General features: G+C 42.6%; 1 protein-coding gene across 4 annotated transcripts in view; it reads left to right on the top strand.

Annotated features, from left to right (window-relative positions):
• The first annotated feature begins 2,646 nt into the window (after positions 1 to 2,646).
• The window catches only part of CD28 (CD28 molecule), a 29,708-nt gene continuing 6,170 nt past the window's right edge, over positions 2,647 to 26,184 (top strand). Inside the window, exons 1-3 of one of the 4 annotated variants that reach the window (XM_017342615.4) lie at positions 2,647 to 2,763; positions 20,531 to 20,885; positions 23,667 to 23,791. In XM_017342615.4, the coding sequence (XP_017198104.1) occupies positions 2,662 to 2,763; positions 20,531 to 20,885; positions 23,667 to 23,791 (582 nt within the window). In that variant the 5' untranslated portion in view covers positions 2,647 to 2,661. 4 annotated transcript variants of the gene reach the window in all.

Here is a 26,184-nt window from a genome sequence, read left to right as displayed (position 1 = left end):
TTGTTTAGTAAATATAAATTTCAAAAGTACAACTTTTGGATTATAGCAGCTTTTGCCACCATAACCTCCCTCCCACATGCAACATCCCATCTCCCACTCTCTCTCCCTTCCCATTCTTCATCAGGATTCATTTTCAATTATCTTTATAAACAGATCAATTTTGTATATACTAACTAAAGATTTCAACAGTTTGCACCCACACAGATATATAAAGTACTATTTGAGTATTATTTTTACCATTAATTTGTATAGTACAACACATTGAGGACAGAGATCCTACATGGGAAGCAAGTGTACAGTGACTCCCATTGTTGATTTAACAATTGAAACTCTTATTTATGGATGAATCTTTTTTTTATTTTTATTTTTTTGACAGAGTGGACAGTGAGAGAGAGAGAGAGAGACAGAGACAGAGAGACAGAGAGAAAGGTCTTCCTTTGTCGTTGGTTCACCCTCCAATGGCCGCCAGAGCCGGCGCGCTGCAGCCGGCGCACCGCGCTAATCCGAAGGCAGGAGCCAGGTGCTTCTCCTGGTCTCCCATGGGGTGCAGGGCCCAAGCACTTGGGCCATCCTCCTCTGCACTCCCTGGCCACAGCAGAGAGCTGGCCTGGAAGAGGGGCAACCGGGACAGAATCCGGCACCCCAACCAGGACTAGAACCCGGTGTGCCAGCACCGCTAGGTGGAGGATTAGCCTGTTGAGCCGCGGCGCCGGCCTGAATCTTGCTTTAATGTTTATACTTGTCTATCTAAAATTTCTTTTTTTTTTAAGATTTTTTATTTATTTATTTGAAAGAGTTAAACAGAGAGAGGAGAGGCAGAGAGAGAGAGAGAGGGATAGAGAGAGGTCTTCCATCTGATGGTTCACTCCCCAATTGGCTGCAATGGCTGGAGCTGCACGAATCTGAGGCCAGGAGCCAGGAGCTTCTGGGTTTTCCATGCAGGTGCAGGGGCCCAAGGACTTGGGCCATCTTCTGCTTTCCCAGGCCATAGTAGAGAGCTGGATTGGAAGAGGAGCAGCCAGGTCTCAAACCAGCACCCATGTGGGATGCCAGCGCTTTAGGCCAGGGCATTAACCCACTGCACCACAGTGACAGCCCCTAAAATTTCTATATTAAATATGTTTTGTGTTTATAGTTGGAGTAAAAAGTAATACAGGTTATCTTTTAAAAAGGACATCACAAAACCTCAAATGAGTGTAATTTTATAAATTTTAGATTATCAGGAATGGAGAAAAAAATTGGGGGAAAAGTTTGAGAAAGGCATCAAGGTCAAAACTCTGACCCTGGTTGTCCAAAGAGGAGAGTGGAGTTGGCCATGTCAGTGGAATGGCATCATTAGCAAGGGCTTTGAGGTGGAGAGGGATGCAGAGCAGGGGTGCAGAGGAGAGTTCTGGGAGTTCCTGCTATGCAGCCTCTTTTCATGGTCCATTACTTAACCTTAGACAATTCCCTGAGGGACATGAGATGGTGGGGGGCTGGGTTGTCCTATTGTTCCTGAAGAACAATGACGCTGCTATATTAATTAATTAATTTGAAAGGCAGAGTTCCAGAGAGGCAGAGGCTGAGAAAGAGAAAGGTCTTCCATTCACTGGTTCACTCCCCAAATGGCCACAACAGCCAGAACTGGGCCGATCCAAAGCCAGGAGCCTGGATTTTCTTCTGGATCTCCCATGTGGGTACAGGAGCCTAAGCACTTGGGCCATCTTCTGCTGCTTTGCAAGACACACTAGCAGAGAGTTGGAGTGGAAGTGGAGAAGCAGGGACTGGAATGGGTGCCCATATGGGATGCCATATACTTTTTGAAGCTTTTTTTTTTTAATGCTTTTTGACCTTCCCATCGCTTAAAGAAGTTCCTCTAGACACTCAGACAGCTGTATGCTTGCAGGTGGGATTTGTTTTGCAAAGTTCTTAGAACTGAGTTGGAGGAGTCTTGGCATAAACTGAACACTGTGGGCTCTGTGCTCCATAAGACCACTTAATGGTCGGTCCCGAGGCTCAACAGGCTAATCCTCCACCTAGCGGCGCCGGCACACCAGGTTCTAGTCCCGGTCGGGGCGCTGGATTCTGTCCCGGTTGCCCCTCTTCCAGGCCAGCTCTCTGCTGTGGCCAGGGAGTGCGGTGGAGGTTGGCCCAAGTGCTTGGGCCCTGCACCCCATGGGAGACCAGGAGAAGCACCTGGCTCCTGCCTTGGATCAGCGCGGTGCGCCGGCTGCAGCGCGCCAGCCGCGGCGGCCATTGGAGGGAAGACCTTTCTCTCTGTCTCTCTCTCTCACTGTCCACTCTGCCTGTCAAAAAAAAAAAAAAAAAAACACACATTCGACTCCTACTATTTCTGTCTCCTTCAAACATTTTTGCAGATCTCTCCACACTGCTCAGTATCATTCTCATTGTTGTCTTTGTGACCAAGTCTATCATCACCCTATGAAAATCTCTCCTTTGCAGAGGCTTTGTCCTTCTTAGAACACCCTGTGCGTCTGCTCTTAAGCACCCATTTTTCACATCTCTGAAAACCATCATCCACAGGGAATAATTCTCATGAGCCCATCACATAGTAAATGACACCCTCTTTTAGTGATAAGAAAAGGCTTGACTTAAAAGAAGAAATAAAAGTCTACAGTCATCAAAACAATGTAATATCCTGTGTGAAAAGTTGCAGTCACGATGCCTTGTGGTTTGAGTCCCTTGATCATGTGCCCTAAGGGAAGTAGGTTGGTGGTGGCCCTGGATGACCGAGATTCTCAGGCTGTGGCGGGCACGTCTTCAGTTCACCTCACACTTTGGGTTCCTCGGGAAGGAGGGGCTGGAGCCCTGGCCCACCGTTAGGACGATGATTGTCAGGCTGCTCTTGGCTTTCAACTTCTTCCCCTCAATTCAAGGAACAGGTAAACAACTTGGATTTGTCTTCTCCTCTAAGTTTTTCTCTGTAGGGCTTGTGATCCATGTGTTTTACTTTAAAGTTCAGATGGCCTGTGAAATGTGGACATTTGAAGTGTGGTTCTGCTCTAATACGGTAACTTGTTATTTAGAGACCTGTTGATTCTCAGACTACAGCATAGTATTTTTTAATAGAAATCCCTTAGAAATAAATAACATTTATTTTGCTACTAGTTGATAGTGTTCCAGGACTTTTGACTTATATACCACATTTTTTTTTTTTTTAAATTTAAGAAAACTGCTCTAAGTAGGTTGGTTCTGAAAGCTCTGAATTTAGACTGCTTGGGTTCATATCACAGATCCAATTCTTACTAGCCTGGGCTTAGGTGAGTATTCAAACTCTTTAAATCCCAGTTTTTTTAATCTTTAAATTGGGAATGATAATAAGTTCATTTCAACAATACTGCAAGGATAAAACAAAATAATCTATGTGAAATGCTTAGCTCGGTAAGTGCTTGGTTAGCATTATAAACGTTAGTTGTAATTACAATGTTTATCTTAATTGAATACGTATACAAATAAATCCTGGTGTCTCCATGGACGCTATTACAAATATTAATAAATTAGCTTTCATTTACTATTGGCTGAAATATATCATCTCGGATTAAAATTCTTTAAGTTCCCAAAGATGATGAGGAAGAAGAAGGTGCATTTACACTTACAGAGCACTTGATTTGAGTTGCATTCAGTTTCCACAATTAGGAGGTAGGTATTCCAGCCAATCCCATTTTGGATGAATCAAGAGAGCAGGAAAATTAAATATTTTGCTCAAGGATATAGCGGTACCAGTTATTGGTCCCAACTGCCTGTCTGCTGTCTCTCTTAACTATTATGCTATTTCACCTAATGTGATGTGGTTTGTAATTCCATAGGCCCAGAGAAATCCAAGGTTAAATCATCTTCAGAAAATCAATTTATAAGAGAAGAGCTTGTTCCTTTCGGGGCAGGAATAAGACGTTTGGTCAACTTGTTCTCAGAGTGAGAAACGGGTCCCACTTGGCTCAAAACTTGGACTGATACGGTCAAAGGCATGTTTAAATAAGAATAGTTATTTCCCTCTGAAAGACTTGTTAAAAAGTAGGTATCCTCAATGTTCTTTCTTATTTGTAGTTTGGTGGTGCAGAGAGTGTGTTATTATTTGCTTTTGTCCTTGGAATTAGGTGCATATACTGCAGTCAGTATAACTTCCCAACGTGGTACAATGGTTACATATGAGAGCACTTCAGGCAGTTCTTGGGAGTATGACATTAAAAGATGAGTTTATTTGGTGCAAAGTTTTTTGAAATCCATGCATTCAAAGGGCTCTCAAAGAGTTCACAAAAAATGTGGACTATGAGCAAATTATGCATGGTTTTCAAAATTATTTTGCACCAACATATATTTATTATTAATTCAATTTTCCACGAACTTTGAAATACCCTCATATATATCAATTTATTTTGCTGTGTGATGTGCCGATGAATATAAATTCACGTATATTTATAAAAGGTGTTGATCCAATGAAAGACATGAGGTGGTGATGAGATAAGTTATGCCCCAAGATCTGGAACCAAGCACTTAGAATTACCCGATGCATTTTTTAAAAAAATTAAAATTTATTTTAAAGGGTCCTTAAGCTTTAGAGATCTTTAAAAATCCCTTTTAAAGCATATTTAACATTTTATAATTATTAGACCACAGAGGGAAACTTCACTCTGGCTAAAAACTATTTAAGATTGGTAATTATAGCAAAATGCCTTTCTGATATGTTATCTGCCATTGGTCCCTTCACTCTCTTTTGAAGATTTCTTGTATAAGACTCAAAGCTTTATATTTCTCCTTTAAAGTGCTTATTAAAAGAGAGGTAGCTACTAAGGCAATTGGAGAGCTCACACAGGCAGAACATTTGTTTTCGACTTTGAAATGTTTACTTTTCAAAGGCCAACCCTTGTCTAATAGCACTTCGGACCCGAGGTTAAGTGGCCATTTATGAACTGGGAAAGGAACAGGGGTCGGGGGGCGATGTGGAATTGCCTCTTCCAGGGGGCAGGCATTTGGCACAGCGTTTAAGACGCCACTTGGAACCCTCGCGTCCGTATCAGAACGGCTGCGTTCATGTTCCAGCCTCGCTCCCGATTCCAGCTTCCTGCTGATGTGCATGCTGGGAAGCGGCAGGTGAAGGGTCAAGTTGTGCGGCCCTTGCCACCCACGTGGGGACCCAGTTTGAGTTCCAGGCTCCTGGCTTCAGTTGGGCCCAGCCTTTCAAATACATTAATTATACCAAAATGTCTTTCACAGTAAGAAAACTGTGAGAAAGAAAATCATTACAACACACAAAAATGCATAATCCATTCTAACCCAATAGTGCAAAGGCAACCATGTGCTACTCAGTCCTCTCTCTGTATTCACCTGCTGTGAAGATAAGGAAATTGTCCTCCCTAGGACTGTGACAAACAATTACTGTGCCCGTGTTGAGATGTGTGCGTTATGTCTGTGTGTGCATGGAGAACCATCTCGTTTCCACTCATTTAATACTTTTAACCTACTGGCTCACAACATAGCTTAAAATTCTTATTCTGTGAAGCCTAGCCTGATTCTTCATGATTTGGATTATGCCATAAAAAGTTCTTTATGGTTCCATTAAAGAAATACAATTTAGGAAGAGTGAGGAAACGTTATCTTGGACAAGTTATTTTTTTTCTTGAGGTTTTCCTGGTCTATAAATTTATTTTATTTTTCAGAGTTTTTTTTAAAGATTTATTTATGTATAAGTCAGAATTAGAGCGAAGGAAAGACAGTGAGAGAGAGAGATCTTCCATCTCCTGGTTCACTCCCCAAATGGAAGCAATGGTTGGAGCCAGGCCATGTTGAAGCCAGGAGCCTAGAGCTTTTCCCAGGCCTCCCACATAGATGCAGGGGCCCAACCGCTTGGGCCATCTTTTGCTGCTTTCCCCAGCACATTAGGAGAGAGCTATACAGAAGTGGAGCAGCCAGGACTCAAACCAGTGCCCATATGGGATACCAGCACTGCAGGCAATGGCTTAACTCACTGTGCCACAGAGCCGGCCCCACAGTCATTTTCAAACCAGTAATCTAATTTGTCTTTTCTCCTCATGAGTAAATAAAATCTGTAGCATGTATTCTTTATTTTATGAATATTATTATTTTGCTTTTCTTTTTGAAAACTATCGTGTAACAGTTTTTCACTGAGATGCCCAATGAGTTCATGAACAATCAGGTAAACTTTTTTTATGATTCACTTTTTTCCCCAAAGAAACCTTTTATTTAAGGAGTACAAATTTCGTTAAGTACAACTTTAGGTATACAGTGATTCTTCCCACCATACCCCCACCCCCACCTCTCCTCCCTCACATTCCCAGTTGGACAAGTTCTTTGCTAACATTGTGTGGCTTCAACTGGGTTAAATACTAGTAGAACCGATATCCACAGAGAGGACTTGGTTGGATTTTGGAATCAGAGTTCAGACTGGAACTGTGGACTCTTGAAAGGGAAGTAATTTGTGACTGATGACAGAAGGAGTATGCACATAACACATGGGCTTCATCAGACACGTTTTTTCAGTCCATACGGGGTATTTTTCAGTAAGCAAATCCTGTAGTACAAAGATAAAAATGCAGGCCATAGCATTCATTTTTCCTCGCGAGCATGTCTTCTTCCTCCCCGAACCTTAGCAAGCAGACTGTCAGCATGGCCACTTTGGGCACGACTGATTTCTCCAATGCTGCTGCATCCCCCTGAGCTCTTTGGAGAGCAGCACAGCAGGCAGGAAAACGATGGGCATTTAATAAAACGTCATCAGCAAAGCAAAGCAATTAAAAACCTGATTTTTATTTCAGCCTTTAGCAAACGACTCCTCTGCGGTAGCTGTATACAGAGAGAAGCAATTTACTTCCCTGGCTAAGTGTTGTTCAGGAGCTGGGTTTGGGGCAGTAAGGTGAGAAGATGAATATTGAAAAATGCGATGTAACCCATAGGAAGTATTTATGTGGCTTCTTAGGCATTGCAGCCAAGTTACTAGCTGTTAAAGTATCGACTGGGTGTTTTGTCACTTCAAGCAAAGTTGATAGATATTTAAAAAATACAGACATTGCTTAAGAATTTGCTTAATTCCACATGCCCTCAGTTGCATGTGCTAATGCATATACATATATAGTTACATAGTTGTAACACACTTCTATGCTCTAAGCTAAAAACTTCTTTGCAAAGCAACCATTGCAGCAAGGACTTTACAGCAAGCACTGTAACATCAATATCAATATATCAATTCCAGGAAGCACAATGAGTCATTGCTACAAAAAGGTTAAAATTAGGAATGAGTGTGTGGTCGCAACTCGGAGGCTCTCACATCCAGAGCTCTTCTCTAGGTGGGGAGGAGTTCTTGCTGCCTCCCCTCCTTTAGAAAAGGCCACCCTCCTTTTTAATGTCTTCTTTTTCTCATGAGTGGAGAAACGTCATATGATTGCCATTTGGCTTTTATCTCGTGTGGCTATCATCCTCCAAGTATTTCCTGCATGCAGTGTGCTGACATTTGCAAAATGAAATTTTTTATGTCACCAACATCCCAGAAGAAAATTCCATTTGTGGTTTATCATCTCTAAGACAATAGCTTTTTGCTAATGAGCACAGGCATTGACGAGGCTACAGACTCCCCTTCTGACTCTTGTCTAAAACTCGGAGGGCAGGCACTCCCGCAAAAGCACGACTATTTCACAGCAGGTCACTGCAAAGGATAAACTATTTTTCTCCTTTTCATCTTAGCCAACGCTTTGTTTTCCTTTTTCTTTGAGAAGTGCACTTACAGAGGCTGGAACTTTTCTTCTCAGTAGATAGTTTTGCTGAACAGTGGGGAAAAACATGACATCTGGGTGGCTTTGTGATCGACTAAAGGGGCCTCTCATTTTCTAAGCTGTGTTAAGGTATCTCTGTCTCTTTTATGGTGGTTTCTTGGACATGTTTTGGTCAATGGAATGGTTTTAGCACCAAAAAAAAAATAAATAAAAAATAAAAACCACATTCAGAGTTTTCAGAGTGAGAAACATTAATGAAAATTGTTCCTTGAAGCTGCAGGAAAGGTAACCCAGGCCCATGGAGAACTGATTGCAAAGTGGGTGTCTAACTCTTCCTTGTGGCTCACTTTGCTGGTCTGAGCACCTGAAGAGAGGTGTGCTGGGGGGGATGAACAACTTCTGAATCACTTGGCAGAGGCTCTGCAAAAGAGTCTGGACTTTTTTTGGCCTTAGCATTTCAGTGTTAATTTAGTCTGTGTGCCATCAGGCAGTTTCTGTGTGTTTTCTGTTTTCATGGTTGGAAGCCAGCCTGCAACGTGGTGGAGAATTTCTTACGAAACTTCGAATTGCTCCTTTATCTAGGCATCACCATCACTGTCATCTTTTTCTCTGTTATCGTCTTCATCATGTAGGGTTAATGGTTCCTGGTGATGTCATTCAGAACAATCCACTCACAGTTCACTTTGGCCACTGATCTACTCATGAGCCCCTTTCTGCAGCATCTAAGTCACAAAGAAATCTGAATCGTTGACACGTCCTCGTGTTAACACTGATGCAGATTTCCTTATTGAGAACTTAGGTAGGTGTTTGAATTTTTTTTTTTCTTCACTTGCTGAGAAGATGCAAGGTTGTACTTTTCATAGCTTAGGGATTCTTGGCACTTGGTGGAGTCTCAGCCTAGGTGTATTTGCAGCTTCTGTGTGACCTGATGCCATTCTTTGATACTGAGCACGCACAGTAATGAGGCCACCTCATTTCAGATCAGCTGGCTTTCATTCCTGACCCACCGACTCTATCCCACGGCCAGTGGGTGAGGATGGGCATACGTGATGAGAATGCTTCCTTTTACCATGAGACATGTAGGGCACTGAAAGTGGGTGTTAGCAGGTTCCTGTCACTTGCTCCTTGCTTGTGCTTCGGTAAGACAGGTCCTCATGTGTATACTCATTCAACGGGTATCTATTAACTATTTTCTATGATTTCTATTTTCTAGATTCTGTGATGGCTAAAAAAAAACCCACTTTGAACTTTTAGACAAAAAATGTTGAGAATTGTGAAGTCTTCCTATAAATCTATTTTTTAAATTCAGGACATTATAAATACTACTCTATCCACACAAGTTAATTTTTGGAAAGCAGTTATAAGCAGAAGCATCTACAGAATTGTTGACTGCAACCACAGATGTTCAGAGATAAGAAGGAAACTCAGACCTCTGTCAATTTACAATGAGGAAATTGTGTTGATGTTTCCTAGAAGCTGATAGAATGATGACATTGAACCTGTCTCAGAATTTTGCATAAGATGAAGCATCTCTGACTTTCCATTTCTCAAGAACCAAGTACTTCAGGTGCCATGATTTATTTGCTGAATGAGTGCATGAGTGTGACGGGAGAAGTGAGAATATCAAAGAACGATTATCTGACATCCCAAAAGTTCTTTTAGAAAGTACTCATTGATCACTTTGGTAACTCTTGTCTCTTGGAAACTAAAGTCTTGGATGTTTGCTAACATGGGACTTCTTGCTAGGGAACTGCTTGACCTCTGAGTTGCTTTCTGTCAGGCTGCATGTAGCACTGTATTTTATAACAGGGCAAGGACAAGTGTCCTCTACACTACAGTGACTGCCAAGGTTAAGGGCAGTGCTTACGGCTCGTGTAGGCCCAAAGCCACTGGTTTAGTAAGTCATTAGTCAGGCCTCCACATACATTGTTACTTATAATCATTTGTCCTTATTTGAACAAAAGCCTCCTTACATTTTAACATCATACTTTCTTGAAAAGAATGAGTGTGCATGGTCTAATGGGCAACTGTGATACAGTCTTGGATGGTGGTCATCGCTTAGCCTGTCTCTCTAGGCAGAAGTTGTGCTTTTGTCATGTGGTCTCTATTATACAACCCTTTCCTCTGGTTCTGGTAGCTTCCTGTCCCTTCCCCGCCTCAGACCTAAGAGTGGTCATAACTCTGCCGCCACAAGCCACTGCCTATGCTGCCTGTGGTTTTGCTATCTTCACACCTCTGTCAATAAACCCTCCTACGATTGCCCAATAATGAGTGCTCCATACGCTTTCTCTTGGGATCCTGAATGAGAAATCAGACTTGTATATGCATGCATTTTTTTTTTTTGAGAGAGATGTTCCTAAAATTTTCATTCCTTGTGAAAATGGGGAATTTCAAGACAACAAGCAACCAGAAAACTAGATGAAGTGGCCACACGGCTATCTAGAAACTGTAACCTGCATTTTATTTTCTTTATTTTAATGTGAGTTTCTAAGAGAGTCTGGGACCAAAGTGTAATAGCTTTGTTTTTATTTTACTAGTAGCTCAAAGAGGATGGTGAAGGGTGCTACCAGGGGCTTCAAAAAGTTCCAGGAAAAGTAGGATGAAGAGAGAAGCTTATTTTGTTCCAAACCAATTTTGAAATGCATGCATTTTAAAAAATCATACTCATTTTCCCCAAACTTTTTGATGAGACCTCATAGAGTCTTATGTGTATTCCTCTTTCCCATATCCACATGAAGCCAAACCGCCAGAGGGAACCTCCAGCATGACAGACCGTGGACCTGCCCTGCCCAAATCCTGGCAGCGCGGTTCATCTTGAAGGATCTGCTGGCTGTAGAGCCTGAGCAGGAGCAAGTGGTCAGAGGGACACATGCTGAGGGTATCCTGGGCCCAAACAGGAAATGTACTCAGAGGAAAGTTACAGTAACTTAACCAGCTCTGTGGTCAGGAGGGAGGTGTTCTTCTGTGCCAGGGACACCAGCGTCACCTTCACAACACGCTCACATACATCACAGGGCAAGATGGCTGAAAACACAAAGCTTTCATTTTTGTTCATTCATATCCAACAAGTTCAGTTCTGTTCAGTTGGAATTTTAAAAAGGAAACCATTTGGTTAGGATCATCCAACCTGAGTTTTCCACTACAAAAGAAACTCTGATGGGCATAAATGGAGCCCAAGAAAGTTCTTCAAGGTTTTGAAAGAAAATCACATTGCTAATTAAACAGGCATGGTGTCTCTAATTGCTTCTTTAGCTTCCCAATGCACACTTCAATCTTGAGTGCTGCATATTCTATTCTCTGGTTCAGCAGTCTCTGTCTACCACTTTACTTCTCTATGGTATGATGATATAGAAAAGAAAAGAGGATATTACAAATATAAACATGTCAAACAATGCAATTCGCAAAAGCTTGAAGCTAAGGAATTGTCTGGTGAGACTGAGATGGAAAAGTGATTGCATGTATTGACCAATGTCCCTTTTGTACACTCAGGCAAGCAGGTACAGTTGTTTCTTGTGCATTGGGAATACTTTATAGGAGATGTTTTATGTGACCCTATTTGTAGCCCTTATCTTGGATCCACCTGGGATATTAAGGAAGTCTTTGAAATTGTAAGCACAATGTTTTGACAGTAGTACCCCTTTAACTGAGGAAGTTACACTCCAAGATCACCAGTGCATGCCTGAAACTGCAGATAGTACCAAACCTTACAAGGTAGCACCTCTTCCACCTTGACAAACCACTCAATAGGGACAGAGGCCACAGCTTTTCCAGTTTCAGGTGGGATATCTAAACTAGCACAGAGTTTGTTCTCCTTCACAGTTTCCTGAATAGATTGGTTCTTCATGTAGATCTTAGCAACCTGCTGACTTTTTTCTTTCCTTATTTAGTCAAGAACTTGCTCTTTTTCACTTAAAGGAAGCACTGTACAGCGACTCTGGCGAGTTCAAATTTCCAGCATCACCACTCCTGTGCTTTGGGCCACTGTTAAGTACACTGAGAGTTAGTTGACTACGAGGAGTGCAATGTCGTGCCAGTCGATCTGGTGACTAACAGGTGGGAAATGCGTCAGCATGGATATGCTGCACAAAGGCATGCTCCGCAAAGACTTCATCATGCTACTCAGAACAACTAAGAATGTAAAGTTGATGAATTATGTATTTCTGGAATTTTCCATTTAATGGGTCTGCATCACAACTGACTAAGTAAAACTGTAGAAGGCAAAGTCATGGATAAGGAGACAGGAGACTACAGCACGTGTTCTAGTTGCCAAACATTTTCCAGATATGGGTACAGTGTCAATTCAATCTTGATGAGTGACCAAAGTTGTTTTTACTCATTCATGACTTAAACATTACTTCTACGTGCCTAAGTAAATGAATTATGCCTTGGCCCTTCCGGCATGTGACTCTGCTTAAAGTCATCGGCTTCTTTTGTTCTTAATTGCCTCTTCTGTAAAATGAGAGGTTGGCTTAGCTCATCTCCAAGTTTCCTCCCAGCTGAGAATTCTTGCAGGCTGGGTCTCCAGCAAAATGTCAGCGACAATGAAGTTCATCTTGATTTGTTCCTTTTCCCATTCTACTCCTCTGCTCAGTGCTATCCTCCCAGCTCTCATAGCAGACACCTGGTACCATCCCCTCCACCAAGGCCCAGCTTTAAGTGATCCAGAATGACTCCCTGAAATAGTGTTGAAATTTTGATACAACACGGCAGAAGGAAGAAAGCGACAGATAAGACCTCATGGGACACGAACTCAAGCTTCAAGAATCACTAACTTGTCCTGAAACCTCGGGCTACTCACTGGCCTCTTGGACCTCATTTCTATGTCTGTAAAATGGGCTAAAGGATGATCGTCCTGCCTCTTCACCTCACAGGTTGATATGGAGTTCAGATGTGATAAAATAAGACCATGTATTTTATAGCCCTATGAATGTAGGCCATGGTTACTAATTTAAGTCAACATGTTTACCACATTGTATTTTAGGCTTCATCTATGGAAATCTAACCATTAAATGAGCTTTTGGGGAGGGTCCTTTTAAAGTCAAGGTTCTTTGATGCTTAAGGCCACACCTTAGATGTGGTTATCCACTCTACCTATGGGGAGGGCTGACCTAAATATAATAATTGACCCATTTACAACAGGGGAAATGGGAAGGACTCTTTTTCAAGTTATCTGTACCTCAGCCCATTCTCATGGAAGTACAGGCAACTTCCGAGCTTCCCGAGTCAGCTATGTGACAAGACTCACAGATTATCTGTGGGAAATCTTTCAGCTCTCACTGCCTTGCTCAGAAGCAGCAGACAGCACCTTCTCACCTCCCATTGTACTCTTCATGTTGCCTGTTGTCAAGCAGGAGTCATGAGGGAAAGAGGTTTGAGGTTACTGCTTCCTGTCTCCACACCTTTTGCTGGTTTAGCTGCTAGGAAAGGCTTTGAAAAGCAAAGCACTAAATTCAACATCAAAACAACTTGTCAATTCAGTTAGAGACATGTCAGTCAAGCCAATCCTGTGATACTGTGAGCAAATACATTTGAACGGGTTAACAAATGGATTCGCTTTTAATCCAGCAGGTTTGACCTAGGTAGACATTGCATAACCACTCACAAGGAGGAAAATCAAATATCTATAGGGCACGGGCTAGGTTTGTAAATACCAAAGCAGCCTAGAAGGATAATTTCCATTCCTAGAGCGAACTACAAAGCAAAATGGCATCAACCTGAAGTTAGTATGGGGAAGCTGAACATTTCTGCCACTTCCTCTGAGTCTAGACATGTCCTTAAATTTTACAGTATGTCCTTAAATGATTTTAAATACTTCAGATTTCCCAAAAACCCAGAGAGTCAAACTATATATCAAAGCAAAATGTTTTCTAATGCCCTGCTCATCAGCTGTTCATGTTATCAAGCCAGTGCCATGGAGTGTGTATTTTCACAGTGCTTCATTTTAACAGAAAGCAAGAGGAATCAGAATCATCGCACCTAACTGGCTATCTTTTTCTACCACCAAAAGGAAGCAATTGTCTTTTATCTAGTGTCTCTCCAAAGCAGATGTGGATTATGAGATGGTTATTCACTGAGGCTTTTTTGAATTATCAATTTGAGTCAAGATGGGATCAAGTACAAGGATACAAAATACTGAAAACCAAGAAGTTCTATTAGCCAATCCTGATCGCAACTTGAACCCCAGACCAGGAGGCTGTTAGCCACATACTGACAAAGGAAGCCAACTATTTCTAGCATAGTATCTATGTTTAAAGGTCAGCTAATTAAAAAATTATTTATTTATTTATTTGAAAGCAGAGTGATGGGGAGGAAGGGTGGAAGAGAAAGGAAGAAGGAGGGAGGGAGGGAGGTGGGGAAAGAGAGAGACAGATGCATCTTCCATCTGCTGGTTCATTCCCCAAATGTCTGCAACAGTCAGGGCTGGGCAGGGCCAGGCCAAAGCCAGGAGCTAAGAATTCCATCTGGGTGTCCCACATAGGTGGCAGGGATCCAAGTTCTTGGGCCATTCTCTGTTTCCTCCCAGGTACATTAGCAGGAAGTTGAACTGGAAGCAGAGGTGCCCCCCCCCCCCATTTCAGGCACTCTGATATGAGATGCAGGTATCCCAAGCAACAGCCTAATAAGCTGGACTATAAATCCTACCCAAAGGGTCAGGTCAGCCAATTTAAAAATTATCTGTGTGGTGGCTGGTACTGTGATGCAGTAGATTAAGCCTCTGCCTGAGACGCCAGCATCCCGTATAGGTGTCGGTTCCTGTCCCAGCTGCTCCTCTTCTGATCCAGCTCTCTGTTTATGGCCTGGGAAAGCAGTAGAAGATGGCCCCAGTGCTTGGGCCCTTGCACTCATGTGGGAGGCCTGGAAGAAGCTCCTGGCTCCTGGCTTCAGATTGGCCCAGCTCCAGCCATTGTGGCCATTCGGAGTGAACTGGCAAGTGGAAGACCTCTTTCTCTGTCTCTCCCTCTTTCTGTACCCCTACCTCTCAAATAAATACATACATAAAATCTTTAAAAAATGATCTATGTGGACATAGAAGAGAGGAAAGTAAGCCCTGATAAAGTGAACATCCACTTTTTGCCAAATAGCCATTTAACAAATAGCTTTCAAGCTTTTGCCCTCAACATAATCTTAGGACAAAAGAGTCCCAAAATATTACTTCTTCCCTTGCTCAGTTGGTGAATACGCCATCACCCAAGAATATTGAACATGCTAGATACTGGGGTCTTGGGTTACTCATCCCTGAGAAAGTCCTCAATTAGTAGTGGTTGGGGAGTGTGGACCCAGCACCCCTCATGTCTTGACAGTGCTGAAGTTTAAATTTGGAGGTCTGTGATGGACAAGAGAAAAATTTGTCTTCTGGTTACTTCACTGTATCATGCCTTGTGAAGGAAAAACAGTTTCAGGAGAGAAAGCCCATTGTCCCCACCTTCTAAAAAAAAAAAACAGCAAACACTGAAGCCAGCTCCAGGGGGCCCACTAGGTTCCCGGTAGCCTTTGAAGTAATTTGTGTTTTCTTTGCCATGATCCTCAGTCTTCTGCACATCTCAGGTGACTAAGCTTCACCTCAGTGCTGAGCTGTCTAGTCTGGTAATGCAATGAAGACAAGATGAGTGAAGCAAACATGTGGGCAAAAGGAAAATGATGATTTACTGGTGGGTCTGTGTGGCCTGGGGACTGCTGTTAACTCCTCCGTCCTTTTCACTGGCTACCCTTAAGCCAATGCTGAGTTTTGCAAATTTTAATCTAGAAATACTTCTCGATTTATCTATTTCTTTCAAATTTTATTTCAGTCTTACCACCTCTTGCCTAGACTAACTTATCTGTATCCTTACTGGGCTCCGTGCTTTCACTCCTGTAACCTTCACATCTATCTTCCACATTTTTGCTAAAATGATTGATGAACAATGAAACGTAAGTTGTGCACACCACTTGTCTGCTTCCAAGCCTTCAGTAGGTCCCCACCACCTGAAGGAGAGAGCCCAAGCTCCCTAATGTGCTGAACGATGCCTGCTCTGCCAGCCTTGTCTTCCTCCACTTGTGGGCCAGCGATGACCTCCTTCACCTTCCATACTGCTTCCCACCTTCTCCTTGGCAACATACCCTGCCCCTCCCCACACCCTCCCCCTCTCTTCCAAAACAAAGGCTCCCTTAGCCAGGCTAACTTTCACTTTGTCAGAATTTGCTGAAGCAATCAGTGCATAATCCTGCAAGGCGCAAGTCAGTCCTTGTATACCCCAGGGACCCTTCGCTGATTCCCCAGGGGGCCTGAGAAGCTGGGCAGATCCCCGCTCCACCACTTTTTAGTTCCCTGTGTTTATGTATCTTTCTCCCTCACAAGACTAGGACAGACAGTGGCTGTTCTTCATTTTTTTGGGAGATCATCTTTTCTCTCCTGTGTGTGCCTGGGAAAGGTGTCCCACTCTGAGTTAGGAAAAAAAAAGACATACTAAGCAACCTACTGGAGACACATGCTGGAGCTTCTCTTCTTACTCTCCCTCCCTTCTCTCTCCCTGCCTCCCTCTGGGTGCTGGGAGGAGGAAGCCAAACTGGGGTCCATCTAGGGTTCCTTTCCAGCCTCACTCAGCTTCCCCCCTTGCACTCCCCTCTGCCTGGTTCCCATTCTCATCATTTTTTTTTTTTCCTTATTATCAGCTTTCAAAAACAGATCAGGACAGATCTGAATACTCATTAAGATAGAATTAAAGTAATTAGCAACAGCAGAGTTCAGTAAGCAGCAACATAAATGCCTGACCTGCACTGCCTGAACAGCATGGTTGATGCTGGCGTTCCCTGCTGGGGTTGGTTGCCCATTCAGTCAGCAATGGCCCCATGACGCCCAGGTAAACAAAGAAAGAAGCCAAACAAAATAAAACAAAAACCAAAAAATGGGCGGGGTTTTCACATCAAGACATGTTGAACTTTTTAATTTTTTAAAAAATATTTATTTTACTTATTTGAAAGGCAGAGTTGCAAACAGAGAGTTCTCCATCAAATGGCCACAACAGCTAGGCTGGGCCAGACCAAAGCCAGGAGCTTCTTTCAGGCCTCCCATGTGGTTGCAGGGGCCCAGACACTTGGGCCATCTTGCACTGCTTTCCCAGGAGCATTAGCAGGGAGCTGGATTGGAAGTGGAACAGCTGGGACTTGAACTGGTGCCAAATGGAATGCTGGCATTGTTGGTAGTGGCTTTACCTGCTGTGCCACAATGCTGGTCCCGGTGGACTTTCTGATTTACATGCTTACATTTCAGTACTTTTATAAAGTATTTGTTGAGTGAATGATAAACGAAGCTAAAGTTGTCAAAACACGAGTTTTTAATGAAGATCTTTCTTTAAAAAGATATATTTATTTGAAAGGCAGAGTTATAGAGTGAGAAAGGGAGAGATAATGAGAGTGTTCTTCCATCAACTGGTTCACTCCCCAAATGGGCATTGTGGTGTAGCTGCTGCCTACAATGCCAACATCCCATATGGGTGCTGATTCATGTCCCAGCTACTCCACTTCCAATTCAGCTCCCTGCTAATGTGCCTGGGAAAAGCAGTGGAGGATGGTTCAAGTACTTGGGCCCCTGCATCCATGTAGGAGACTCAGATGAAGTTCCTGGCTCCTGTCTTTTTTTCTTTTCTTTTAAGATTTATTTTATTTATTTGAAAGACAGAGTTACAGAGAGATAGAGACAGAAAGGTCTTCCATCCACTGGTTCACTCCCCAGATGGCCGCAATGGCCAGAGCTGCCCCCATCCAAAGGCAGGAGCCAAGAGCTTCTTCCGGGTCTCCCACATGCGTGCAGGGGCCCAAGAACTTGGGTCATCTTCTACTGCTTTCCCAGGCCATAGCAGAGAGCTGGATCAGAAGAGGAGCAGTTGGGACTAGAACCGGTACCTATATGAAATGCCAGCACTTCAGGCAAGGGCTTTAACCCACTGTGTCACAGCGCTGGCCCCTGGCCCCTGTCTTTAGCCTGTCCCAGCCCTGGCCAGTGAAGCCATTTGGGGAGTGAACCAGCAGATGGAAAACCTGTCTGTCTCTCCTTCTCTCTAACTCTACCTTTCAAATAAATAAATAAACCTTAAAAAAAAAAAGAAACAATACTAGGGGATTAGAGGAAACACACATGAATCAAAAGTTAAAGAAATTGAAGCATATAAAAAAAGAGATAGATGTTTATATGGGAGAACCTGAGTCAATGGCAAAATAGTGACATAAACAAGCTTTGTTGGAGGCCTGAGAAGGAAGTGGTACTCTGGCCTCAGGGTTACTGAACAAAGTATGGAGGTGGGAATGCTCACGGTGTGTTCCCGGGTTGCTGACGTAAATGATCTGGCGACTAAGGAGGGTTTTGTTTTGAGGAAATGAGACTGGAAAGCCTGCAGAGGTCTACGAATCTGAGGGTAAGAAGTGAGGTTTCATCTGTCACCATATGTTTCAAGAATTCCACTCGCAGTGAATACCTAAGAGAGAACTGAAAACACATGTCCATGTAAACACCTGAAGACAAATGTTCACAGCAGCAGCGTTGACCTTAGCCAAAAAGTGATGAGTGGAAAGCAAAACGGAATGCCTCCATACAATGCAATATTACTCAGTCAGAGAGAGTAATGAAGTTCTTTTTTTTTTTTTTTTTTTTTGACAGGCAGAGTGGACAGTGAGAGAGAGAGAGAGAGAGAGAGAGAGGAAGGTCTTCCTTTGCCGTTGGTTCACCCTCCAATGGCCACCGCGGCCGGCGCACCGCACTGATCCGAAGCCAGGAGCCATGTGCTTCCTCCTGGTCTCCCATGTGGGTGCAGGGCCCAAGTACTTGGGCCATCCTCCACTGCCTTCCCGGGCCACAGCAGAGAGCTGGCCTGGAAGAGGAGCAACTGGGACATAACTGGCGCCCCAACTGGGACCAGAACCCGGGGTGCCGGCGCCGCAAGGTGGAGGATTAGCCTAGTGAGCCACGGCGCCGGCCCAGTAATGACGTTCTGATCCATGTTACAACATGGATGAACCTTGGAAACACTATACTAACTGAAAGAATCCAGGCAGAAAAAGGCCATGTGTTGCATGAATCCCTTTACACAAAATAATAATAATAATAATAAAAAGCCAATCCATGGAAACAAAAAGTAGATTAGTGGTTGCCAGGGGTTGAAGGGAGGGAGGAATGGGAAGTGACTACTAAAGGGCACAGGGTGGGGACCCTTGTTGTGGCTCTATGGGTTAAGCTGCCTCCCGCAACAGGAGCATCCCACCGAGCTGCCAGTACGAGTCCCGGCTGCCTCACTTCCAATCCAGCTCTCTCCTAATGCACCCAGGAAAGCAGCAGAGGATGACCCAAGTAGCTGGGTCCCTTCCATTCACAAAGGAAACCTGGATGAATCTCCTGTCTTCAGCCTGGCCCAGCCTCAGCCGTTGTGACCATTTGTGAAGTGAACCAGCAGGCAGAAGATCTGTCTCTCTCTATCTCTCCCTCTCTCTCTGTAACTCTGCTTTTCACATAAATAAATAAAAAATAATGAAAGGTATGGGGTTTCTGGGATCATTAATCCTCAGTCTGGGAGTAGAACACCTGACCATAGATCTTCTTTTTAAATTTCTTGATGTACAGCTAGCATTGCTTAAGTATATAGGAGACAAACACCTTCAGTTTAGTTCTGTGCAGCTTCCTTCTACTCAAAGCAAAACCAAAACAGTTGAACACACAAACTCAAATCCAGGCTAAATGGTAAATTTCATTTTTACAGACTCTGCTTTTATTTGGGTCTTCAGTGTGAGTACATGAGGTGCTCCTCAAATGAGTATTTTAAAAATGCAAAGGATAGACAATTATTAACACATCCCCATGACAACAACAAAATGTTTTGGCTTGTATTGAAATTTGAATCAAAGACACATAGTGATTCGCTACTTTAGGAAAAGTCTGGAGTCTTGTGCTGGCAAAATGGATCCTTCAATGACGAAAGATGGTGCTTCGGTGGTCTGTTTCTCAGGTGGTGCTGGCTGACTTGGGCCTTAGTTCTGGCTCTGCTCACCATTTGCTGACTTCAGACTAAGCCATGTGTTGTTTCCAGCCCTCATGCAATATTTGGAAAAAAAATATATTGTCATGTGGCAGCCAATGGGAATACAGTGCAAAACAAGACAGATGTGTTCCCTGTTCTCATGAGGTGGAAAATCAAGCTTCAGTTTATTGCTTTTGAAGTGAAGAGTTTGAACTAAATGGAGTCCAAGGTCTGTGGTACTTTGCTAAGATGGCTTAGAGGTAGAACATGGACCAGAGTGGTAACTCTAGTGGGAGTCTTCCCGCCTCTGTGATTTAAAGGAACACATATGCAAATTTCTTGGGCAGCCTGTTCTCCACATTTGCTGTGGAAGGGAAACAAAAGCGAACTCTTTGGCTTACATTGTTTTCTGACCTCTTTATTCCACTCTTAGAATGGCCAACACTGAAAGTCAAAATGTTTAAAAACATTTTCATGCCTTCACACAAGCCTGCATCACAACTCACAACCAATCTGTTTACGCATGTGTCATGCATTAAAGGCACTTCCAAATTTGTCACTCAGTCAGAAAATCAGCCCAAACCTGACTGACATTGTAGGAATCTCCATACAGATCCACAAAGTCTGAGAGCCTGGCTGTGGTGCTCAGTGCCAACACAAGACCATATTCCTGCCTTCCAGGTGAAAATGTGTCCCTTCAAAGGAGGATGAAAATAAGCTCAGATGTAAACTATTGAACTCTTTCCATGTGGTTAATTAATACATCTTAATTTCTGGAAAAAAATATCCTTATACTCTTGTTCTAAGCAAATTATTTTTCTTCCAGAGAACAAGATTTTGGTGAAGCAGTCTCCCATGCTTGTGGTGAATAACAACGAGGTCAACCTGAGCTGCAAGTATACCTACAACCTCTTCTCCAAGGAGTTCCGGGCATCCCTCTATAAGGGAGCTGACAGTGCTGTGGAGGTCTGTGTCGTGAATGGGAACTTCTCCCATCCACATCAGTTTCATTCAACTACAGGGTTCAACTGTGATGGAAAATTGGGCAATGAAACAGTGACTTTCTACCTCAAGAATCTGTACGTTAACCAAACAGATATTTACTTCTGCAAAATCGAGGTCATGTACCCTCCTCCTTATCTAGACAACGAGAAGAGCAACGGAACCATTATCCACGTGAAAGGTAACACCCGACTCTACCAACAGAGTATCCTAAAGTAATGCTTTGCAATTGCAGTCCTGAAAACCAGCTCATGTTTAGGGGTGAGGCTGGGTAAGTCCCGTGTGATTGGAGGCTAATAAAAGCAAATTATGTTTCCAAAAATTATTATCTTCCATTTTAGAAGAGATTCAAGGTTATGTTTTGAATATTTTTACGTTCTCTGACAATGAGTGGCAAGTTATAGTCCACGGTCATGAATCATTCACAAGATTGTTCTTCATTCAAATGGGTCATGGCAGAAAAATGGTTTCCATCAAAATCTAAGCCCAGGTACACAGAGGAAGGAGCTGCATCTAATGGATCAGGACTTAAGAAGAACAGGTTCTATTTCTAATTAATTCTCTCTTTATGTTCCATGGTCTTCGTCAGTAAAACTACTTTTCCATTTTCTAAAACATACAAAGGTAGGCCAGCGCCACGGCTCACTTGGCTAATCCTCCGCCTGTGGCGCCGTCACCCCTGGTTCTAGTCCTGGTTGGGGCGCCAGTTATGTCCCAGTTGCTCCTCTTCCAGTCCAGCTCTCTGCTGTGGCCCAGGAAGGCAGTGGAGGATGGCCCAAGTGCTTGGGCCCTGCACCCGCATGGGAGACCAGGAGGAAGACCTGGCTCCTGGCTTCGGATTGGTGCAGTGCCGGCCGTGGAGGCCATTTGTGGGGTGAACCAATGGAAGGAAGACCTTTCTCTCTGTCTCTCTCTCACTGTCTAACTCTGCCAGTCAAAATAAATAAATAAATAAAACCTACAAATGTCTAGAAACCAGGGGACATAAAATTTGCTTTCAGCCAACTCTGTGAGCTTGGATAAATCATCCATTATATTCATGGCCCAAAACTCCACTATAAAAGCACCTCAAAAAGTTTATAGAAAAATTAAAAAGTTTATATTGGTGTAAAAATTTTTTTGAATCCATGCAGTTTTTTTATAATGCCTATTTCCATGTACTTTATAAAGACCTCTCATATATCTGATTTCAAAAATTTTTTTACACTAAAAATATTGTTTTTACAAGATTTATTTATTTATTTGAGAGGCAGAGTTACAGATAGGGAGAGAGACAGAGAGAGGTCTTCTGTCTTCTGGTTCACTCCCCAAATGGCCATGATGGCTGGGTCTGGACCAGGCCAAAGCCAGGAGCCAGGAGCTTCTTCCAGGTCCTCCATGTGGTACAGGGTCTCAAGCACTTGGGCCCTCCTCTACTGCTTTCCCAGGCCACAGCAGAGAGCTGGATCAGAAGAGGAACACTGATATGGGCTGCTAGCATCGCAGGCAGAGGCTTAATCTACTACATCACAGTGCTGGCCCCTAAACTTATTTTTTAATTCTATTTTTCCATGAAATTTTTGAACTCTTAGATTAAGCAGTACTCATAAATTTGTAAAAATCCATCTACTTAGCTTATTTTGAGATTATGTTCTTTTTAAATATTAGGTAGTAAAATCATAAGATTCCCAAACTGAGAAGAATATCATTTATTGGTGGAAACAAGTAAAATTGAGAGAGATCATATAGAATTATGGAAATACTATGGTTTTTCCTATCTGTAGAATGATAAATAAGAAAGTGCATGCTCACTTTTATATTTAGTGCTAGTGTAATTTCTTTCCTTTTTTCTCTTCAAAATTTAAGTTATACAAATTTCATATATACAGATTTAGAGTAAAATTTCAATAAGTGGCTTTTCTCCTCCTTTGTGGTGACAGAGCTGTGCTGGTGAAAAGCCTAAGGAAAGAGCTATTAATTTAACGTAGCAGAGTAGTTTTCGTGTTCTTGTAGAATAGAGGCAGTCCATGTGTGGATGCTCTGCTTGCTGACTCTCATTCAGATTTCTAGTATCTAGTATGTCTAGAGAGAATACTTTAATTGGATCAGGTCCAAAGTTAAAAAAGTATGCTTTCGGAAGCTGAATGAAACACATTTTCTCATGGAACTGATACACTATATTGGAATAGTGTTTTTATATACTTTACATACTTATATATATGTACACATATATTTTAATATCCCATATTATGCATATGGGATATCACTGATATTAGAACTCAGAGGAAACCAATGATCCTACACTCAATAATTTTCAGTCCTGTCTGCATATTATAAACCTGGGTAGGCTTAAAAACACGCTGATGCCTGGGCTCAACCCTGAGACGCTGATGTAATCTGCTGGAAGTTTTTTTATTTTCAAACTTCCTCAGATAATTCTAATGCGCAGCTGTGATTAAAAATCAAATGGGTAGATGGTTTATGGTAGCCTCTCTCATTCTGTTTCCCTCTGGTTTTGAATAGAACCCTGGGTTCCTTCTCCTGCTCTTCCTGGGACCCACCATCATATAATCTATTCGACAGAGGCGAAGCCCTATGACACTGATGATTTTCTTAAGGCTGGAAACCATGTCTGTCATTTCACTTACGGCAGGGATAGCGTTTAGACACTGGATGAACTGGTTTCTGATGTAGGCAAGGGGTTGGAGCTGTATTAAAGCCATTAGCGAGCACTGTTTTTGAGTCATACTGTGGATTCAAAAAGGCGAATGCAACTCTTCCTGTATCACTTCAGAGCAATGGCTTCCACTTGCAGTCTTGAAAACTGACCAGGCTGGGGTGAGTGGTGGGCATGAAGAAGCTCTAAATAGTAACATTTTGCATATTTCTATTTCTTTTCCATTCTTCTCTGATGTTCAGAAGGAAGAAAAGGTATTTAGCTGCCATTCCCATATCATTTAACCCACTCTATTTTATTTTTCAGAGCAACATTTTTGCCCAGCTCACCCATCTCCAAAATCATCGACGCTCTTTTGGGTTCTGGTGGTGGTTGGCGCAGTCCTGGCTTTCTATAGCATGCTGGTGACAGTGGCCCTTTTTTCTTGCTGGGTAAGAGAAGCAGCCCTGTCTTTATGTAACTTTTCCACTGCACATGCAATTTGAACCTATTCAAGGATGTTGCCTAGGTGATTTCTGTTTAACATATGCAATTATTATTTTGTTTTTCTGCTAGGTTTGGGTAGGTTCTCTTTCAACCTTTTCAACCTTATCTCAGATAAAAATCAACACTAATTCTCTCTTTCAGAAGACAATGAATCAGAAGCTAAATGGGCAAAGGGGTGAGGGGTTATGGACAGTTACCTTTCTTCTTCCCATTTTGCAACAAAATTGTGAAAAGTATAAAAATCCAGTCAACTCAGGAAGCGAGGCAACTGAATCCAACGAACAACTGTGCTTCAGGGACAAAAATCATGAGACACTTGCCTACTAAAATTGTGTATTCAAATCTGCAAGAAACTAGGTCTGTTTATCTGAGTCATATTTTTGTCTCCTCTGAAGCAGTTGAATTCTGTGAGGCCAAGTCTGGTGTTATCATTATGAAACTGTAATGGGAGCTAAGCTTTTCTTAGCTCTCACCACTGAATTGGAGTTTAACAATTTTTGCAAATGATCATGCAATAAACTTGGTATACTTTTCGTGATCTTCCTTAACGCTGAATTTTTGGCCGAGGGTTTTAACACATTTTTATGACCATATTTACTGTTGAGAAGGGACCTTTGTAGCAAAGATCTTTTCTTTCCTTTCTTTCTTTTTTTTTTTTTTTTTAGAAAACTCGTTCTTTTGTGCACAACATGACACAGAACTTCATGACTGATTCCATGTTGTCTCCCCCCCCCCCCCCCCGGAAATTCAATGTATACACAAGTCGTTTCTTGAATGAGAAACGCATGCTTCCCAAGGCAAGGAGTATTTCTCTTGATGTTCTCCATTCATTTGGTATTAGGTACATTAAATGCGAAATATATGCATGCTTATTGGGTTGACAAACTGGCAACCCCTACACCAAATTAAGGACTTAACTGAGTCTGCCTGAAGTATGGCATTCATCTTTAAAGAATAATCCAGAACTTTAACTAAGCCACATGTGGGTCAGTGATTTCTGAAATTCAAGCCATGTGAAGCCATCCTGCTTGCTAGAGCCTGGGTGCTGAGGGCATGGCCCTGGATTCACAGTCTTGCTATTCTATCATTCAGCTTTACATCCTTAGACTCTTGATGGTCTATTGCCAAGGGTTGCCTCTGGATTGTTTACCCACATGCCCCGTGTGGTTCATTTAAGGTCCGTGTGGCCCTTGGAGGGCAGGTGAACATTTGTCAGGCTGACATTAACTAATCTGTATCTTCTTCAGGGTAGGGAAATAAAGTGGTTCCTTGTCCCTGGGAATTCTTTATATGAGATTTTTTTTTTAAAGATTTATCTTTATTTACTTGAAAGGGAGAGTTAGAGAGAGAGAGAGAGAGAGAGTCAGAGAGATATTCCCTCTGCTGGTTTACTCCCCAAACAGCTGCAACAACCAGGGCTAGGTCAGGCCACAGCCAGGAGCCAGGAGCTTTATCCGGATCTCCTACATGGGTGGCAGGAGCCCACGCATCTGGGCCATCTTCTGCTGCTTTCCCAGGCATTATCAGCATGGAGCTGGATTGGACGTGGCACAGCTGGGAGTCAAACTGGTACCCACATGGCATGCTGGCATTGCAGGCAGCAGCTTAACCCATTATGCCACGATGCTGGCCTCACGAGATATCAATTTGGGAATTTGCCTGGCTTGTCCTTTGTAGGCTGTTCAATTCTGATGGGGGTGCTTTAGCACAAAAAAAAAAAATCCCTAAGTTCTGTTTCTGATGTTAGCCAAGTACTTGCATCTTTCTGGGGCTTGGTGTCCTCATCCCAAATACCTTTTCACTTTAATCCTCTGTGGTATTTGCCAATGATTTTAGAATTCTTAGTTCTGATTATTCCCTAATGCCTTTTATGGATTTTCTGCCTGCTATATGATTTTCCAATCCTCTCACTGGAAATCTCAACTTCTTAACATAAAGGCCAGGTACAATGGCCCCTTGGCTATCCTTCCTGGAAAGGTGCTTCCCTGTGATATGCTGACCTAGGTCAAAGTAATTAACTAGCTTTGAAGTTGATTTGGGAATTGCTTTAACCTTCAGTGGCCATAAGGGTACTGCTCACCATTTAAAATTTATCATAAATATGAACTAGAATGTTAGATATTATAATGAGGCATTAATTTGCTGAGTGATTCGAATCACCCAAAAGGACAAAAGCAACTTAACACTTTCAATGTGTTCAACAGTTCACTTTCAACTCAGACAGGCTGTAGACACTACAGCTTTGTCTTTGATGACACCCCTAATTCTTGGGGAGGTTTACCTCGCTTGAGAAAACTTATTTTGGTTTTATTCTGTCTCACTGGATCCCTATGAATTG

Source organism: Oryctolagus cuniculus, chromosome 3, assembly GCF_051225735.1.
Source record: "Oryctolagus cuniculus isolate XC-2025 breed Fujian yellow rabbit chromosome 3, ASM5122573v1, whole genome shotgun sequence".
Taxonomy (NCBI): Eukaryota; Metazoa; Chordata; class Mammalia; order Lagomorpha; family Leporidae; genus Oryctolagus; species Oryctolagus cuniculus.
This window is presented reverse-complemented; position numbering and strand designations above follow the sequence as displayed.